The sequence below is a fragment of the Haliotis rufescens genome, unplaced genomic scaffold (genome assembly GCF_023055435.1).
Source record: "Haliotis rufescens isolate VD_foot unplaced genomic scaffold, xgHalRufe1.0.p SCAF_6, whole genome shotgun sequence".
NCBI classification, from domain to species: Eukaryota; Metazoa; Mollusca; class Gastropoda; order Lepetellida; family Haliotidae; genus Haliotis; species Haliotis rufescens.
This window is the reverse complement of record NW_025964334.1, coordinates 196,033-216,533: the sequence shown is the minus strand read 5'-3', so window position 1 is coordinate 216,533 and position 20,501 is coordinate 196,033. Positions and strand designations below refer to the sequence as shown.

The 20,501-nt window shown below is 46.2% G+C and overlaps 1 protein-coding gene across 1 annotated transcript in view; it reads left to right on the top strand.

The window, feature by feature from the left end:
* LOC125374908 overlaps positions 1–20,501 on the top strand; it is a 39,211-nt gene that overhangs the window by 13,376 nt on the left and 5,334 nt on the right. Inside the window, exons 3-5 of the mRNA XM_048386675.1 lie at positions 12,626–12,728; positions 16,345–16,490; positions 16,950–17,143. Of these exons, the coding sequence (XP_048242632.1) occupies positions 12,626–12,728; positions 16,345–16,490; positions 16,950–17,143 (443 nt within the window). The remainder of the gene's footprint in view (positions 1–12,625; positions 12,729–16,344; positions 16,491–16,949; positions 17,144–20,501) is intronic.

The window sequence follows — 20,501 nt, the reverse complement described above, 5'->3', positions numbered from 1 at the left end:
GTGAAGAGGCGTGTTGTGGTGTTGTGATAGATAGACGTGTTGTGGTGTTGATTGATAGAGAGACGTGTTGTGGTGTTGTGATAGAGAGGCGTGCTGTGGTGTTGTGATAGAGAGACGTGTTGTGGTGTTGTGATAGAGAGGCGTGTTGTGGTGTTGTGATACATATACGTGTTGTGGTGTTGTGATAGAGAGACGTGTTGTGGTGTTGTGATAGAGAGGTGTGTTGTGGTGTTGTGATAGAGAGGCGTGTTGTGGTGTTGTGATAGAGAGACGTGTTGTGGTGTTGTGATAGAGAGAGGTGTTGTGGTGTTGTGATAGAAAGACGTTTTGTGGTGTTGTGATAGAGAGGCGTGTTGTGGTGTTGTGATAGAGAGACGTGTTGTGGTGTTGAGTGATAGAGAGGCGTGTTGTTGTGTTGTGATAGAGACGTGTTGTGGTGTTGTGATAGAGAGACGTGTTGTGGTGTTGTGATAGAGAGACGTGTTGTGGTGTTGTGATAGAGAGGCGTGTTGTGGTGTTGTGATAGAGAGACGTGTTGTGGTGTTGTGATAGAGAGACGTGTTGTGGTGTTGTGATAGAGAGACGTGTTGTGGTGTTGTGATGGAGAGACGTGTTGTGGTGTTGTGATAGAGAAACGTGTTGTGGTGTTGAGTGATAGAGGGACGTGTTGTGGTGTTGTGATAGAGGGACGTTTTGTTGTGTAAAGTGATATAGAGACCACAGTACATCACAATACATCACCATTCATCACAATGCATCACAGTACATCACAGTACATCACAGTACATCATAGTCCATCACAGTACATCATAGTACATCACAGTACATCACAGTTCATCACAAAAACATCACACTACATCAGCAGCGGACAAACTGAATCATGTTAACGTTTGTTGCTTACAATCAGTAGCTCCCGTGAAGTATGTATACCATACTAAAATAACAAGAGTTGTTTGACTTCTTGCTGACAAGTGCTTTCAGTTATTGCGATTTCAAACAAAACCGAAAAAAAATCTTCCATTGTTTTAAGTTCTGAAGTTGTCTGTTGTCTGAAAGTCGACACAGACGCACAGACACACAAAACATGAACGTGTCGCCACAACATTCCAACATTTTAGTATGTCAATGAGTCACCTACCGGGATATTGCTGACTGTCAGAAGGGAAAGAAGATCTCCCCCACTGATTGGGTTTGTGTATGTCAATGAGTCACCTACAACGATATTGCTGACTGTTAGAGGGGAAAGAAGATCTCCCCCACTGATTGGGTTTGTGTATGTCAATGAGTCCCCTACCGGGATATTGCTGACTGTTAGAGGGGAAAGAAGATCTCCCCCACTGATTGGGTTTGTGTATGTCAATGAGTCACCTACCGGGATATTGCTGACTGTTAGAGGGGAAAGAAGATCTCCCTCACTGATTGGGTTTGTGTATGTCAATGAGTCACCTACCGGGATATTGCTGACAGTTAGAGGGGAAAGAAGATCTCCCCCACTGATTGGGTTTGTGTATGTCAATGAGTCACCTACCGGGGTATTGCTGACTGTTAGAGGGGAAAGAAGATCTCCCCCACTGATTGGGTTTGTGTAAGTCAATGAGTCACCTACCGGGATATTGCTGACTGTTAGAGGGGAAAGAAGACCTCCCTCACTGATTGGGTTTTTAGTATATCAATGAGTCACCTACCGGGATATTGCTGACTGTTAGAGGGAAAAGAAGATCTCCCCCACTGATTGGGTTTGTGTATGTCAATGAGTCACCTACCGGGATATTGCTGACTGTTAGAGGGGAAAGAAGATCTCCCCCACTGATTGGGTTTGTGTATGTCAATGAGTCACCTACCGGGATATTGCTGACTGTTAGAGGGGAAAGAAGATCTGCCCCACTGATTGGGTTTTTAGTATGTCAATGAGTCACCTACCGGGATATTGCTGACTGTTAGAGGGGAAAGAAGATCTCCCCCACTGATTGGGTTTGTGTATATCAATGAGTCACCTACAACGATATTGCTGACTGTTAGAGGGGAAAGAAGATCTCCCTCACTGATTGGGTTTGTGTAAGTCAATGAGTCACCTACCGGGATATTGCTGACTGTTAGAGGGGAAAGAAGATCTCCCCCACTGATTGGGTTTGTGTATGTCAATGAGTCACCTACCGGGATATTGCTGACTGTTCAGAGCGGAAAGAACATCTCCCCCACTGATTGGGTTTGTGTATGTCAATGAGTCACCTACCGGGATATTGCTGACTGTTAGAGGGGAAAGAAGATCTGCCCCACTGATTGGATTTGTGTATGTCAATGAGTCACCTACCGGGATATTGCTGACTGTTAGAGGGGAAAGAAGATCTCCCCCACTGATTGGGTTTGTGTAAGTCAATGAGTCACCTACCGGGATATTGCTGACTGTTAGAGGGGAAAGAAGATCTCCCTCACTGATTGGGTTTGTGTATGTCAATGAGTCACCTACCGGGATATTGCTGACTGTTAGAGGGGAAAGAAGATCTCCCCCACTGATTGGGTTTGTGTAAGTCAATGAGTCACCTACCGGGATATTGCTGACTGTTAGAGGGGAAAGAAGACCTCCCTCACTGATTGGGTTTTTAGTATATCAATGAGTCACCTACCGGGATATTGCTGACTGTTAGAGGGAAAAGAAGATCTCCCCCGCTGATTGGGTTTGTGTATGTCAATGAGTCACCTACCGGGATATTGCTGACTGTTAGAAGGGAAAGAAGATCTCCCCCACTGATTGGGTTTGTGTATGTCAATGAGTCACCTACCGGGATATTGCTGACTGTTAGAGGGGAAAGAAGATCTCCCTCACTGATTGGGTTTGTGTATGTCAATGAGTCACCTACCGGGATATTGCTGACTGTTAGAGGGGAAAGAAGATCTCCCCCACTGATTGGGTTTGTGTATGTCAATGAGTCACCTACCGGGATATTGCTGACTGTTAGAGGGGAAAGAAGACCTCCCTCACTGATTGAGTTTTTAGTATATCAATGAGTCACCTACCGGGATATTGCTGACTGTTAGAGGGAAAAGAAGATCTCCCCCGCTGATTGGATTTGTGTATATCAATGAGTCACCTACCGGGATATTGCTGACAGTTAGAGGGGAAAGAAGATCTCCCCCACTGATTGGGTTTGTGTATGTCAATGAGTCACCTACCGGGATATTGCTGACTGTTAGAGGGGAAAGAAGACCTCCCCCACTGATTGGGTTTGTGTAAGTCAATGAGTCACCTACCGGGATATTGCTGACTGTTAGAGGGGAAAGAAGACCTCCGTTACTGATTGGGTTTTTAGTATATCAATGAGTCACCTACCGGGATATTGCTGACTGTTAGAGGGAAAAGAAGATCTCCCCCGCTGATTGGGTTTGTGTATGTCAATGAGTCACCTACAACGATATTGCTGACTGTTAGAGGGGAAAGAAGATCTCCCCCACTGATTGGGTTTGTGTATGTCAATGAGTCACCTACCTGGATATTGCTGACTGTTAGAGGGGAAAGAAGATCTCCCCCACTGATTGGGTTTGTGTATGTCAATGAGTTACATACCGGGATATTGCTGACTGTTAGAGGGGAAAGAAGATCTCCCCCACTGATTGGGTTTGTATATGTGAATGAGTCACCTGCCGGGATATTGCTGACTGTTAGAGGGGAAAGAAGATCTCCCCCACTGATTGGGTTTGTGTATGGCAATGAGTCACCTACCGGGATATTGCTGACTGTTAGAGGGGAAAGAAGATCTCCACCACTGATTGGGTTTGTGTATGTCAATGAGTCACCTACCGGGATATTGCTGACTGTTAGAGGGGAAAGAAGATCTCCCCCACTGATTGGGTTTGTGTAAGTCAATGAGTCACCTACCGGGATATTGCTGACTGTTAGAGGGGAAAGAAGACCTCCCTCACTGATTGGGTTTTTAGTATATCAATGAGTCACCTACCGGGATATTGCTGACTGTTAGAGGGAAAAGAAGATCTCCCCCGCTGATTGGGTTTGTGTATGTCAATGAGTCACCTACCGGGATATTGCTGACTGTTAGAAGGGAAAGAAGATCTCCCCCACTGATTGGGTTTGTGTATGTCAATGAGTCACCTACCGGGATATTGCTGACTGTTAGAGGGGAAAGAAGATCTCCCCCGATGATTGGGTTTGTGTATGTCAATGAGTCACCTACCTGGATATTGCTGACTGTTAGAGGGGAAAGAAGATCTCCCCCACTGATTGGGTTTGTGTATGTCAATGAGTCACCTACCGGGATATTGCTGACTGTTAGAGGGGAAAGAAGATCTGCCCCACTGATTGGGTTTGTGTATGTCAATGAGTCACCTACCGGGATATTGCTGACTGTTAGAGGGGAAAGAAGATCTCCCCCACTGATTGGGTTTGTGTAAGTCAATGAGTCACCTACCGGGATATTGCTGACTGTTAGAGGGGAAAGAAGATCTCCCCCACTGATTGGGTTTGTGTATGTCAATGAGTCACCTACCGGGATATTGCTGACTGTTCAGAGGGGAAAGAACATCTCCCCCGATCATTGGGTTTGTGTATGTCAATGAGTCACCTACCGGGATATTGCTGACTGTTAGAGGGGAAAGAAGACCTCCGTCACTGATTGGGTTTTTAGTATATCAATGAGTCACCTACCGGGATATTGCTGACTGTTAGAGGGAAAAGAAGATCTCCCCCACTGATTGGGTTTGTGTATGTCAATGAGTCACCTACCGGGATATTGCTGACTGTTAGAAGGGAAAGAGGATCTCCCCCACTGATTGGGTTTGTGTATGTCAATGAGTCACCTACCGGGATATTGCTGACTGTTAGAGGGGAAAGAAGATCTCCCCCACTGATTGGGTTTGTGTATGTCAATGAGTCACCTACCGGGATATTGCTGACTGTTAGAGGGGAAAGAAGATCTCCCCCACTGATTGGGTTTGTGTATGTCAATGAGTCACCTACCGGGATATTGCTGACTGTTAGAGGGGAAAGAAGATCTCCCCCACTGATTGGGTTTGTGTATGTCAATGAGTCACCTACCGGGATATTGCTGACTGTTAGAGGGGAAAGAAGACCTCCCTCACTGATTGGGTTTTTAGTATATCAATGAGTCACCTACCGGGATATTGCTGACTGTTAGAGGGAAAAGAAGATCTCCCCCGCTGATTGGGTTTGTGTATGTCAATGAGTCACCTACCGGGATATTGCTGACTGTTAGAGGGGAAAGAAGATCTCCCCCACTGATTGGGTTTGTGTAAGTCAATGAGTCACCTACCGGGATATTGCTGACTGTTACAGGGGAAAGAAGACCTCCGTCACTGATTGGGTTTTTAGTATATCAATGAGTCACCTACCGGGATATTGCTGACTGTTAGAGGGGAAAGAAGATCTCCCCCACTGATTGGGTTTGTGTATGTCAAATAGTCACCTACCGGGATATTGCTGACTGTTAGAGGGGAAAGAAGATCTCCCCCACTGATTGGGTTTGTGTATGTCAATGAGTCACCTACCGGGATATTGCTGACTGTTAGAGGGGAAAGAAGATCTCCCCCACTGATTGGGTTTGTATATGTGAATGAGTCACCTGCCGGGATATTGCTGACTGTTAGAGGGGAAAGAAGATGTCCCCCACTGATTGGGTTTGTGTATGTCAAATAGTCACCTACCGGGATATTGCTGACAGTTAGAGGGGAAAGAAGATCTCCCCCACTGATTGGGTTTTTAGTATATCAATGAGTCACCTACCGGGATATTGCTGACTGTTAGAGGGGAAAGAAGATCTCCCCCTCTGATTGGGTTTGTGTATGTCAATGAGTCACCTACCGGGATATTGCTGACTGTTAGAAGGGAAAGAAGATCTCCCCCACTGATTGGGTTTGTGTATGTCAATGAGTCACCTACCGGGATATTGCTGACTGTTAGAGGGGAAAGAAGATCTCCCCCACTGATTGGGTTTGTGTATGTCAATGAGTCACCTACCGGGATATTGCTGACTGTTAGAGGGGAAAGAAGACCTCCCTCACTGATTGGGTTTTTAGTATATCAATGAGTCACCTACCGGGATATTGCTGACTGTTAGAGGGAAAAGAAGATCTCCCCCGCTGATTGGGTTTGTGTATGTCAATGAGTCACCTACCGGGATATTGCTGACTGTTAGAGGGGAAAGAAGATCTCCCCCACTGATTGGGTTTGTGTAAGTCAATGAGTCACCTACCGGGATATTGCTGACTGTTACAGGGGAAAGAAGACCTCCGTCACTGATTGGGTTTTTAGTATATCAATGAGTCACCTACCGGGATATTGCTGACTGTTAGAGGGGAAAGAAGATCTCCCCCACTGATTGGGTTTGTGTATGTCAATGAGTCACCTACCGGGATATTGCTGACTGTTAGAGGGGAAAGAAGATCTCCCCCACTGATTGGGTTTGTGTATGTCAATGAGTCACCTACCGGGATATTGCTGACTGTTAGAGGGGAAAGAAGATCTCCCCCACTGATTGGGTTTGCATATGTGAATGAGTCACCTGCCGGGATATTGCTGACTGTTAGAGGGGAAAGAAGATGTCCCCCACTGATTGGGTTTGTGTATGTCAAATAGTCACCTACCGGGATATTGCTGACTGTTAGAGGGGAAAGAAGATCTCCCCCACTGATTGGGTTTTTAGTATGTCAATGAGTCACCTACCGGGATATTGCTGACTGTTAGAGGGGAAAGAAGATCTCCACCACTGATTGGGTTTGTGTATGTCAATGAGTCACCTACCGGGATATTGCTGACTGTTAGAGGGGAAAGAAGATCTCCCCCACTGATTGGGTTTGTGTAAGTCAATGAGTCACCTGCCGGGATATTGCTGACTGTTAGAGGGGAAAGAAGATGTCCCCCACTGATTGGGTTTGTGTATGTCAAATAGTCACCTACCGGGATATTGCTGACAGTTAGAGGGGAAAGAAGATCTCCCCCACTGATTGGGTTTTTAGTATATCAATGAGTCACCTACCGGGATATTGCTGACTGTTAGAGGGGAAAGAAGATCTCCCCCTCTGATTGGGTTTGTGTATGTCAATGAGTCACCTACCGGGATATTGCTGACTGTTAGAAGGGAAAGAAGATCTCCCCCACTGATTGGGTTTGTGTATGTCAATGAGTCACCTACCGGGATATTGCTGACTGTTAGAGGGGAAAGAAGATCTCCCCCACTGATTGGGTTTGTGTATGTCAATGAGTCACCTACCGGGATATTGCTGACTGTTAGAGGGGAAAGAAGACCTCCCTCACTGATTGGGTTTTTAGTATATCAATGAGTCACCTACCGGGATATTGCTGACTGTTAGAGGGAAAAGAAGATCTCCCCCGCTGATTGGGTTTGTGTATGTCAATGAGTCACCTACCGGGATATTGCTGACTGTTAGAGGGGAAAGAAGATCTCCCCCACTGATTGGGTTTGTGTAAGTCAATGAGTCACCTACCGGGATATTGCTGACTGTTACAGGGGAAAGAAGACCTCCGTCACTGATTGGGTTTTTAGTATATCAATGAGTCACCTACCGGGATATTGCTGACTGTTAGAGGGGAAAGAAGATCTCCCCCACTGATTGGGTTTGTGTATGTCAATGAGTCACCTACCGGGATATTGCTGACTGTTAGAGGGGAAAGAAGATCTCCCCCACTGATTGGGTTTGTGTATGTCAATGAGTCACCTACCGGGATATTGCTGACTGTTAGAGGGGAAAGAAGATCTCCCCCACTGATTGGGTTTGCATATGTGAATGAGTCACCTGCCGGGATATTGCTGACTGTTAGAGGGGAAAGAAGATGTCCCCCACTGATTGGGTTTGTGTATGTCAAATAGTCACCTACCGGGATATTGCTGACTGTTAGAGGGGAAAGAAGATCTCCCCCACTGATTGGGTTTTTAGTATGTCAATGAGTCACCTACCGGGATATTGCTGACTGTTAGAGGGGAAAGAAGATCTCCACCACTGATTGGGTTTGTGTATGTCAATGAGTCACCTACCGGGATATTGCTGACTGTTAGAGGGGAAAGAAGATCTCCCCCACTGATTGGGTTTGTGTAAGTCAATGAGTCACCTACCGGGATATTGCTGACTGTTAGAGGGGAAAGAAGACCTCCCTCACTGATTGGGTTTTTAGTATATCAATGAGTCACCTACCGGGATATTGCTGACTGTTAGAGGGAAAAGAAGATCTCCCCCGCTGATTGGGTTTGTGTATGTCAATGAGTCACCTACCGGGATATTGCTGACTGTTAGAAGGGAAAGAAGATCTCCCCCACTGATTGGGTTTGTGTATGTCAATGAGTCACCTACCGGGATATTGCTGACTGTTAGAGGGGAAAGAAGATCTCCCCCGATGATTGGGTTTTTAGTATGTCAATGAGTCACCTACCTGGATATTGCTGACTGTTAGAGGGGAAAGAAGATCTCCCCCACTGATTGGGTTTGTGTATGTCAATGAGTCACCTACCGGGATATTGCTGACTGTTAGAGGGGAAAGAAGATCTCCCCCACTGATTGGGTTTGTGTATGTCAATGAGTCACCTACCGGGATATTGCTGACTGTTAGAGGGGAAAGAAGATCTCCCCCACTGATTGGGTTTGTGTAAGTCAATGAGTCACCTACCGGGATATTGCTGACTGTTAGAGGGGAAAGAAGACCTCCGTCACTGATTGGGTTTTTAGTATATCAATGAGTCACCTACCGGGATATTGCTGACTGTTAGAGGGAAAAGAAGATCTCCCCCGATGATTGGGTTTGTGTATGTCAATGAGTCACCTACCGGGATATTGCTGACTGTTAGAGGGGAAAGAAGATCTCCCCCACTGATTGGGTTTGTGTATGTCAATGAGTCACCTACCGGGATATTGCTGACTGTTAGAGGGGAAAGAAGATCTCCCCCACTGATTGGGTTTGTGTATGTCAATGAGTCACCTACCGGGATATTGCTGACTGTTAGAGGGGAAAGAAGATCTCCCCCACTGATTGGGTTTGTGTATGTCAATGAGTCACCTACCGGGATATTGCTGACTGTTAGAGGGGAAAGAAGATCTCCCCCACTGATTGGGTTTGTGTATGTCAATGAGTCACCTACCGGGATATTGCTGACTGTTAGAGGGGAAAGAAGATCTCCCCCACTGATTGGGTTTGTGTATGTCAATGAGTCACCTACCGGGATATTGCTGACTGTTAGAGGGGAAAGAAGATCTCCCCCACTGATTGGGTTTGTGTATGTCAATGAGTCACCTACCGGGATATTGCTGACTGTTAGAGGGGAAAGAAGATCTCCCCCACTGATTGGGTTTGTGTATGTCAATGAGTCACCTACCGGGATATTGCTGACTGTTAGAGGGGAAAGAAGATCTCCCCCACTGATTGGGTTTGTGTATGTCAATGAGTCACCTACCGGGATATTGCTGACTGTTAGAGGGGAAAGAAGATCTCCCCCACTGATTGGGTTTGTGTATGTCAATGAGTCACCTACCGGGATATTGCTGACTGTTAGAAGGGAAAGAAGATCTCCCCCACTGATTGGGTTTGTATATGTGAATGAGTCACCTACCGGGATATTGCTGACTGTTAGAGGGGAAAGAAGATCTCCCCCACTGATTGGGTTTGTGTATGTCAAATAGTCACCTACCGGGATATTGCTGACTGTTAGAGGGGAAAGAAGATCTCCCCCACTGATTGGGTTTGTGTATGTCAATGAGTCACCTACCGGGATATTGCTGACTGTTAGAGGGGAAAGAAGATCTCCCCCACTGATTGGGTTTGTGTATGTCAATGAGTCACCTACCGGGATATTGCTGACTGTTAGAGGGGAAAGAAGATCTCCCTCACTGATTGGGTTTGTGTATGTCAATGAGTCACCTACCGGGATATTGCTGACTGTTAGAGGGGAAAGAAGATCTCCCCCACTGATTGGGTTTGTGTATGTCAATGAGTCACCTACCGGGATATTGCTGCCTGTTAGAGGGGAAAGAAGATCTCCCCCACTGATTGGGTTTGTGTATGTCAATGAGTCACCTACCTGGATATTGCTGACTGTTAGAGGGGAAAGAAGATCTCCCCCACTGATTGGGTTTGTGTATGTCAATGAGTCACCTACCGGGATATTGCTGACTGTTAGAGGGGAAAGAAGATCTCCCCCACTGATTGGGTTTGTGTATGTCAATGAGTCACCTACCGGGATATTGCTGACTGTTAGAGGGGAAAGAAGATCTCCCCCACTGATTGGGTTTGTGTATGTCAATGAGTCACCTACCGGGATATTGCTGCCTGTTAGAGGGGAAAGAAGATCTCCCCCACTGATTGGGTTTGTGTATGTCAATGAGTCACCTACCGGGATATTGCTGACTGTTAGAAGGGAAAGAAGATCTCCCCGTCTGATTGGGTTTGTATATGTGAATGAGTCACCTGCCGGGATATTGCTGACTGTTAGAGGGGAAAGAAGATCTCCCCCACTGATTGGATTTGTGTATGTCAAATAGTCACCTACCGGGATATTGCTGACTGTTAGAGGGGAAAGATCTCCCCCACTGATTGGGTTTTTAGTATGTCAATGAGTCACCTACCGGGATATTGCTGACTGTTAGAGGGGAAAGAAGATCTCCCCCACTGATTGGGTTGGTGTATGTCAATGAGTCACCTACCGGGATATTGCTAACTGTTCAGAGGGGAAAGAAGATCTCCCCCACTGATTGGGTTTGTGTATATCAATGAGTCACCTACCGGGATATTGCTGACTGTTAGAGGGGAAAGAAGATCTCCCCCACTGATTGGGTTTGTGTATGTCAATGAGTCACCTACCGGGATATTGCTGACTGTTCAGAGGGGAAAGAAGATCTCCCCCACTGATTGGGTTTGTGTATGTCAATGAGTCACCTACCGGGATATTGCTGACTGATAGAGGGGACAGAAGATCTCCCCCACTGATTGGGTTTGTGTATGTCAATGAGTCACCTACCGGGATATTGCTAACTGTTCAGAGGGGAAAGAAGATCTCCCCCGTTGATTGGGTTTGTGTATGTCAATGAGTCACCTACCGGGATATTGCTGACTGTTAGAGGGGAAAGAAGATCTCCCCCGCTGATTGGGTTTGTGTATGTCAATGAGTCACCTACCGGGATATTGCTGACTGTTAGAGGGGAAAGAAGATCTCCCCCGCTGATTGGGTTTGTGTATGTCAATGAGTCACCTACCGGGATATTGCTGACTGTTAGAGGGGAAAGAAGATCTCTCCCACTGATTGGGTTTGTGTATGTCAATGAGTCACCTACCGGGATATTGCTGACTGTTAGAGGGGAAAGAAGATCTCCCCCGCTGATTGGGTTTGTGTATGTCAATACCTCAGCGTAGACTATTTATGTCTCTTGGGGCACGGCTTGTACAGTCGTCTAAGGCGCCGCGATTCGCTGTGCAGAGTTGTGTCCCTTGGGCACGCCAGAAACCTATGATTTTTGGTTCGAAAACTGGTTAGCCCCGATGATGTTTCAAGGTTTGTCAGCACCATACCCGTGCTCGTGGGTTTCACCGAAGTGGTAAACGTCTGAGACCCGCATCAGTTCGGGCTTTCCTCCCGCATTAAGCTGACACGCCGTGATGTAACTGGAATACTGTTAGAAGCGACGTTAAACCCAACTCACTCACTCAGTGTTAATGTCTCTACGTCTCTTACACAAGCGTTAGGTAATATATCAGTAAACACTTGTCTTGTTGAAATGGAAAAGTACCCTGTTGTCAGTTCCGCCTAGATCATTTTGCATACGACACAGGTGTAGTTTAACTTGAAGAGTACAAGCCAGTGTATGTGAAACCAGTGTCACTCAATTTGTGTACGTCTTTCAGATTGTGTGATGGCGTGTTGAAAGAGTGGATGAGTGTTAGTCATTAACATCCGAATGTCAGATGTGGATTTGAATGTCGTTCGTTTATCAGTTCGTGAACATTGCTTTCATGATGCATACTTCTTAAATTTAACGTGACTACACATGATGCTGTCCATCAGGCTGACTCGCTTCATCATTAATGCGGACAACGAACTACGGCGGTATTTGTGCTTTCCTTTAGTAGCTAACTCAGTCGGAGTATAATCAGCTAATTTATGAAACACTACAAAATCTCTTCCCGGTACAAACGCCCCCCAAACCTAGTACTTATACGAACATAAAGAGTGTTATTTTGGTCTTTACAAAGACCAATATGAATAAATTCTGGTCGGTTACCATGGGAACGTCTCATTTCCCTGGCGTTTACTTCATGACTAAACTTGACAAGTCCAGGAACTAGCACGGAGTAGGAAGTACACCACAAACTGCCACTGGAGTCTAAAGTGGGATGTATTGTGCATTCATCCTGCAAGATCTTAACTCCACCGAGACCGCATGTTATCCATTATCACTGCATCGTGTGCAGCTGTTAAACTAGTTTACTACCTTTGCTAATTTGGTTGCATGCGTTCTAGCCACATTTACTCAAGGTGCTTCAAAGCAGTTTTTCAAAATCTGTTTAATATTCTTTGCTGTCTCCCTTAACAGCGACAATCCACTGGGATTGCTTTACTGCAACCCGGATATGTAATCCTTCCTAATCCCTTTCTTCCAGGCCGATGGGTGTTTGGGGAGGCGGTGTGTCAAGTTTTTGCATTCGTCAGTCACGTGACCGTGGGGGGTTCGGCGTGGCTCCTTGCCCTGACGGGGCTAGAAAGGTAATGTACAATGGATTACTTTTGTAAAGGAAATAGTTTAATTGGAATGTTAGAAATTGATTTTTTACTTGGATATTTCCTAGGTTTGACATCAGAGTATGAGAGATGGTTTTCTTTCGACAGCTATTCTTTCATGGATCAAGACTGCCTGGCGCTAATTCTGTCGCCTCTCGGGGCCATGCTGCTTTCTGGTACAAAGAAACAATTCATACTCATGTTGCGTGTGAGAACAAAACTAAAGTTTTTTTCAGAAATCAGTTATAGTTACATGATCTATCGTTATATATTATTTTTCAGCAAATATTAATACCACGAAAGGCATTTACGTTGTCATTACTATTCGTATCAAGTGTACGTCATTTCCCAAGGACAACTTTAATTTCTAACGGAAAAAGGCTGGACGTGTAAAGGAATCAGACTGGAACTGTTTTCTATCAGTGAATGAGGCAACAGAGCAAATTTAAGAGAAGAATTTATTTATTTATCAGTTTGAATTTAATCAAAGCGCGTGCAATATGCACATTAACAGAAAATCATCCATTTCCACGCAATTGTTCTTCGTGTATTAAAAGTTCAAACTAAAGTATTTATATTGAAACCTCATTAGTCAGGACCCCGTTAGTCAGGACACTGTTAGTCAGGACACTGTCAGTCAGGACCCCGTTAGTTAGGACCTCGTTATTCAGGATCCCATTAGTCAGAACACTGTTAGTCAGGACCCCGTTAGTCAGGACCCCGTTAGTCAGGACCCCGTTTGTTAGGACCCAGTTAGTCAGGACACTGTGAGTGAGGACGCTGTTAGTCAGGACCCCGTTAGTTAGGACCCCGTTAGTCAGGAGCCCGTTAGTCAGGAGCCCGTTAGTCAGGACACTGTTAGTCAGGACACTGTTAGTCAGGACACTGTTAGTCAGGACACTGTCAGTCAGGACACTGTTTGTCAGGACCCCGTTAGTGAGGACACTGTTAGTCAGGACCCCGTTAGTCAGGACCCCGTTTGTTAGGACCCCGTTTGTTAGGACCCAGTTAGTCAGGACACTGTTAGTCAGGACACTGTTAGTCAGGGCACTGTTCGTCAGGACACTGTCAGTCAGGACACTGTTAGTCAGGACCCCGTTAGTGAGGACACTGTTAGTCAGGACCCTGTTGGTCAGAACCCGTTAGTCAGAACACTGTTAGTCAGGACACCGTTAGTCAGGACACTGTTAGTCAGGACACTGTTAGTCAGGACCCTGTTGGTCAGGACCCCGTCTGCCAGGACCCCATTAGTCAGGGCACTGTTAGTCAGGACACTGTAAGTCAGGACACTGTTAGTCAGGGCACTGTTCGTCAGGACACTGTCATTCAGGCCCCCGTTAGTCAGGACACTGTTGGTCATGACCCCGTTAGTCAGGACACTGTTAGTCAGGACACTGTTAGTCAGGACCCCATTAGTCAGGACCCCGTTAGTCAGGAAACTGTTAGTCAGGACCCCGTTAGTCAGGACCCCGTTTGTTAGGACCCAGTCAGTCAGGACACTGTTAGTCAGGACCCTCTTAGTCAGGACACTGTTAGTCAGGATCCCGTTAGTCAGGACCCCGTTAGTCAGGAAACTGTAAGTCAGGACCCCGTTAGTCAGGACACTGTTAGTCAGGACCCCGTTAGTCAGGACACTGTTAGTGAGGACCCCGTTAGTTAGGACCCCGTTAGTCAGGAGCCCGTTAGTCAGGACCCCGTTTGTTAGGACCAAGTTAGTCAGGACACTGTTAGTCAGGACCCCGTTAGTCAGGACACTGTTAGTCAGGACCCCGTTAGTCAGGACACTGTTAGTCAGGACACCGTTAGTCAAGACACTGTTAGTCAGGACAGTGTTGGTCAGGGCACTGTTCGTCAGGACACTGTCAGTCAGGACACTGTTAGTCAGGACCCCGTTAGTCAGGACACTGTTAGTCAGGACCCCGTTAGTCAGGACCCTGTTGGTCAGGACCCTTTTGGTAAGAACCCGTTAGTCAGAACACTGTTAGTCAGGACCCTCTTAGTCAGGACACCGTTAGTCAAGACCCTGTTAGTCAGGACAGTGTTGGTCAGGGCACTGTTCGTCAGGACACTGTCAGTCAGGCCCCCGTTAGTCAGGACACTGTTGGTCATGACCCCGTTAGTCAGGACACTGTTAGTCAGGACACTGTTAGTCAGGACCCCATTAGTCAGGACCCCGTTAGTCAGGAAACTGTTAGTCAGGACCCCGTTAGTCAGGACACTGTTAGTCAGGACCCCGTTAGTCAGGACCCCGTTTGTTAGGACCCAGTTAGTCAGGACACTGTTAGTCAGGACACTGTTAGTCAGGGCACTGTTCGCCAGGACACTGTCAGTCAGGACACTGTTAGTCAGGACCCTCTTAGTCAGGACACTGTTAGTCAGGACACCGTTAGTTAGGACCCCGTTAGTCAGGACACTGTTAGTCAGGACACTGTTAGTCAGGGCACTGTTCGCCAGGACACTGTCAGTCAGGACACTGTTAGTCAGGACCCCGTTAGTGAGGACACTGTTAGTCAGGACCCCGTTAGTCAGGACCCTGTTGGTCAGGACACTGTCAGTCAGAAACCGTTAGTCAGGACCCCGTTAGTCAGGACCCCGTTAGTCAGGACCCCGTTAGTCAGGACCCTGTTGGTCAGGACCCCGTTAGTCAGGACCCCGTTAGTCAGGACTCCGTTAGTCAGGACCCTGTTGGTCAGGGTTCTGTAAGTTGGACCCCGTTAGTCATCTTCTTTGACATTAACACCCGCATCTCATAAACAGCCAATCACTCTCTTTATCTCTGATACTACAAGTTGTTCTTGCCAGCAGAGCATCAGTGCATCTTCTGTGACATTAAAACCCGCATCTCATAAACAGCCAATCACTCTCTTTATCTCAGATACTAAAAGTTGTTCCTGCCAGCGGAACGCCAGTGCATCTTCTGTGATATTAACACCCGCATCTCATAAACAGCCAATGGCTGTATTTATCTCAGATACTACAAGTTGTTCCTGCCAGCGGAGCACCAGTGCATCTTCTGTGACATTAAAAAACGCATCTCATAAACAGCCAATGGCTGTATTTAGCTCAAATACTACACGTTGTTCCTACCAGCGGAACACCAGTGCATCTTCTGTGACATTAAAAACCGCATCTCATAAACAGCCAATGGCTGTATTTAGCTCAAATACTACAAGTTGTTCCTACCAGCGGAACACCAGTGCATCTTCTGTAACATTAAAAACCGCATCTCATAAACAGCCAATGGCTGTATTTAGCTCAAATACTACAAGTTGTTCCTACCAGCGGAACACCAGTGCTATTGTCTGTTTATGAGATGCGGGTGTTAATGTCACAGAAGATGCACTGGTGCTCTGCTGGCAGCAACAACTTGTAGTATCTGAGATAAAGAGAGGTATTGTCTTTATCTCAGATACTCCAAGTTGTTGCTGCCAGCGGAGCACCAGTGCATCTTCTGTGACATTAACACCCGCATCTCATAAACTGTCAATGCCTCTCTTTATCTCAGATACTCCAAGTTGTTGCTGCCAGCGGAGCACCAGTGCATTTTCTGTGACATTAACACCCGCATCTCATAAACAGCCAATGCCTCTCTTTATCTCAGATACTACAAGTTGTTCCTGCCAGCGGAGCACCAGTGTATTTTCTCCGACATCAACACCCGCATCTTGGTGATCGGCATCTATCTGCTCGTGGCTGTCATCGTCACCAGTCCCTTGTACGGCTGGGGCGAATACACGGAGTTCAGGGGTGAGTTAAGTATTGTCGGAATCGTAAAATGGAATCTTCCGTCAGTTGATATTTCTTATGATTATATCGGTAAGTTTGTGGCCTTTATTTACATGTCACTCAAGCCGTCGGAGTACGATGACACACAATCAACTTAGTCGCCTAGCCTGACCTCAGATCGCCACGTGCAACACGTTGGTAGCTGGTAGCTGGTAGCTGGTGACCTCCCCCCCCCCCCCCCCCCCCCCCCCCCGTGTGACTCCAGTGTACAGTGATGAAACAATAAGTTGGTGATACGGGTGATGCAACTATGACGGTGTGACATTAAACTCACTCACTCACTCACTCACTGGGGCATGTAGTGTGCCACTAATAAGCAATACTGTTTTTAATCACTGGAGAACCAACTATGAATAATATCGCCCCACTTTAAAAATAATGCAAAAGACTACATCTTCCATCAACTTTCACTATTTACAGGATATTTTCATCTGACGATTTCCCTGAGTGAGGCAGGTAGTGAGGACCAGACCTCTCTGTCATCCAACACCCCGGTCTCCAACACAAGCCAGTCCAACCTGACCACCAGTAACACCACGGCCTACTGTATGCTGACAGACACCAGCCCTGGGGCGCTGCCAGTGGACGAGCTGAACATCACAGAATTCACGCAGGTACACAAAGTTCAACATGTGTCGTAATCGTAACTAGCAGTGCTTCTAAAACTGTTGGACACCAGGGGTGCGGTTGTCTTGTTGTCTGTAAGGTGCTGTGCATAGTTACCTCCCTTGGCTGTCAGGATCCGCTGGTTCATGGGTGCGACTATGATCCTTGATCCTTTGCTCGCTTCGTACCGTGTTTCATGGCTTCAGATCTGCGTCACCTCCTCTCACAGGAAGCCAATACGCAGAAACTGACAAACTCTTCAAAGTAGTAGTCCAGGAGCCAGGGGTCATTTATCTGCATGAAATGAGAGAGTCTTTCATTGGTATTTCTGAAAGGGGTATCCCATGGGGTAAACAGAACTGCTTGAATGGCACAGCCGGGGCATTTAGCCAGAATTAACCCTTTTCTCTCATTTTGCCGGTATGGACTATCTGGCGAAAACGTGGGATGGGGCAACTTCAAAATTGAAATGCGCTCTTATTAATGGACCTATAAAAGAGATCTAGGTGTCAAAATGAACATCGTGGTGAGCTCCATTGGATCCAATCATGAAATATGCAAATTGACCTTTTTACAGGTCAGTAGGGGTCAAAGGTCACGTGACGACCCTTGAGCTAAAAATTCCGCCTTTTTTCTTATCCAAGCCCAGTTTAGTAGGAAAGACAACAAATATTTTTATAAAGTGAATATGTTTTATTAGATAAGATGCCAGGTAAGTTTTTAAAACCATTTTTGAAGCAATATCTTGAGGTTAGGCTAGCCCACAGCACTGTAGATAATGTGCATTTTTAGCTCTCAGCCCAGATATGTCTCAAAAGTTTTCACCACCAGATGGCACTTCCATACGAATCCACAAATGCAGTGGAAATGTTGTAGCCAAGTTATTTTGAATACAGGATGATATTATGATAAACTGCGAAGTAGGCCTATGGTAATCTTTTCTTTGGTAACCAAAGGTTCAAGGGTCAAGGGTCCAACAAGGGGGCAAACGTCTGATGGTATGCCAAAAAATTGCATCCACTTGTAATGAATTTATGCAAGCAATGAACAAATATGGCCTACATTACCAGGGCAACTTGAAAGACCATATATGGTCTTCTGCCCTAAATAAAGGATCAAGAACAACAATAGATCAGGTTAATCTTGGTACACCCAAATTACCCATTTGCCATCTCTAATGCCACTATATGAGGATCTGATATTCCGGTATCAAAACTTATTTACCAGACAATGAGTCATCTCTATAAAACCGTAGTTACATGCAGTTATCATGTTGTTGACTTTAATGATACTATTCATCATCAGACTCCTCTTCATCTGAAGAAAGGCTTGGGGTCAGCATACCGTCATCTTCATCGTCATCATTCAAGTCCAAATCATCCACCGACAAGTTTCGAGGCACCTGAGGGCACTCAAACCACACCATACCCAGCCTGTTATTGTCATCCACTTTCCAACCATGCCTGATGGGACCAAATCCTACTGGGTCTGCACTGCATGCATACTTCCAGATAAATGCCACATGGTTGGTTCGCTATAGTTTTTCTTCAAGAACTGCTCTGCATGGTGGTAGGCAGCATGGATCAGAGGACTTGATTTTCTCTAATGGGTCTGACTGCTTCTTTGGTGCATACATTTTTTGGAAGAGTTGCAGTCTTGCATCGTTGGTCCTTTGAGCATCCTTCAACCCGTACATGCAGCAGACGTATTCCTCGAGTGTGGCCGCAACATCCACATCAATCGTATCCGAGGTTCCTAGCATGGATAATGCCTTAACAAATAATTCATTCTTAACCATAATTTCATATGGTTTCGACTTCGCCTTCCTCCTAAATGCTGCAGTGAAGTCACAGCCTGTGAAGGCATTGAAGCCGGGCAGTGCTTCACATACCACAGGCCAGATATGTCAATGAGGCGCCGTGTATTCTTCGAATTCACTCCTGCATCCATCCACAACTTCGCATTGATATATTTCGCATGGCATAGCAGAAGAATGAATACATCCGTATCGATGCTGTGGACCATCACTCCTGGCATCTCCTCAGAGGCAGCAACGAAGTTTGCACGAAACACCAGCCTCGTGTCAGCCTCCTCATGGGTACACCCGAGGTCGTTAACTGTTATCCTCTCTACCTGTCTACCATTTGATGTGAAGAGGAAGCATTCCTGTCCAGTTGCAAAATACAGCTTGTGGCCCTCCAGAATACTTGCATAACTTGAACTGAGCCACTCATCTTTCAAAAAGGAAAGCAATTCCCGTTTGAAATCAGCAGATTTCAAGGCATTTTGGAGATCAGCTTGTCTTTTCTGTAGAGGACCGGTGATCTTGTAACAATGCATCAGCGAACAACCACGATTGTCATGCTCCTGATCTTTGATTGATGGTCCATCCGGATATGTATCACAGATGAGATGAACTGTTTTGGCATTAGTACAGACGCGCTGAAAGATTGACCTGGCTACACCGCCGGAAGAAGATGGCAAGGGAGGACGAGTGATGCCATTCTGAACCTTTCTCTTGCAATTGCAGAAGATCATCCTTGACAGTGTCAGAGGCAGCCTTTCCGGTCGCGAGACAATACAGTTTGTCATCACCAGGAATGAATGGGTTCTGGGTGCCTTCGATTTCTCTGATGAGATAATGGAGATGAGAATTGTCTTTCTCAATTCTGGCTGGCGTCAATTCTCTGGACACTTCTCCTGGGGCTGTTAATCCTGCCATTTCTAACAGACAACTCACCACTGCACCTCAAAATGAACGTGTAACTGTCCAGCGCTTGCGTGCATTTACATTTTGCGTAAATGCAGCAATACCCGCATGCCTTGAAGCAGCATCTTTATTGACGGTCTGCTCTAGGGTTAAATCGACCGCACTTCTAGCAATGACTTGCCGGTTCGACGGATGGATAGGGCACAAGCATCAAACACATCTCTTATACCAGGATGAGTATGCTCCATGTTCAGGAGGTTGAGGTGATAGCGTGATATCCATCTTGCGTAGTTTGGACGATGTGTGGCGAAGAACATGGGTATCATCTCACCAAGATGAACAGAGTTATGTCATTAGTTCTACATGCCCGGTCGAGGAGGAGGTACAGGTGAACTAGATCAATATACAGCATCCAGTACTGTGCAGTAGGACCATGACGTCCGGCTCTCGGTTCGTCGCAGTATTGCGCATATCTCCCAAGCAAATTCACAATGGCAGAGGAATCGTGATCAATGAGAGTAGACAACGATCCAGGGCTCGATGCTTGCAAAAAAGGCAATGCCATGCATTCATCAGATATGTGTCCATGGGACTCCAGGAATTGCTTGGAGTGAATGATTTGCAATGCTGTCACAAACAGGGGAGGCAGACGCTTA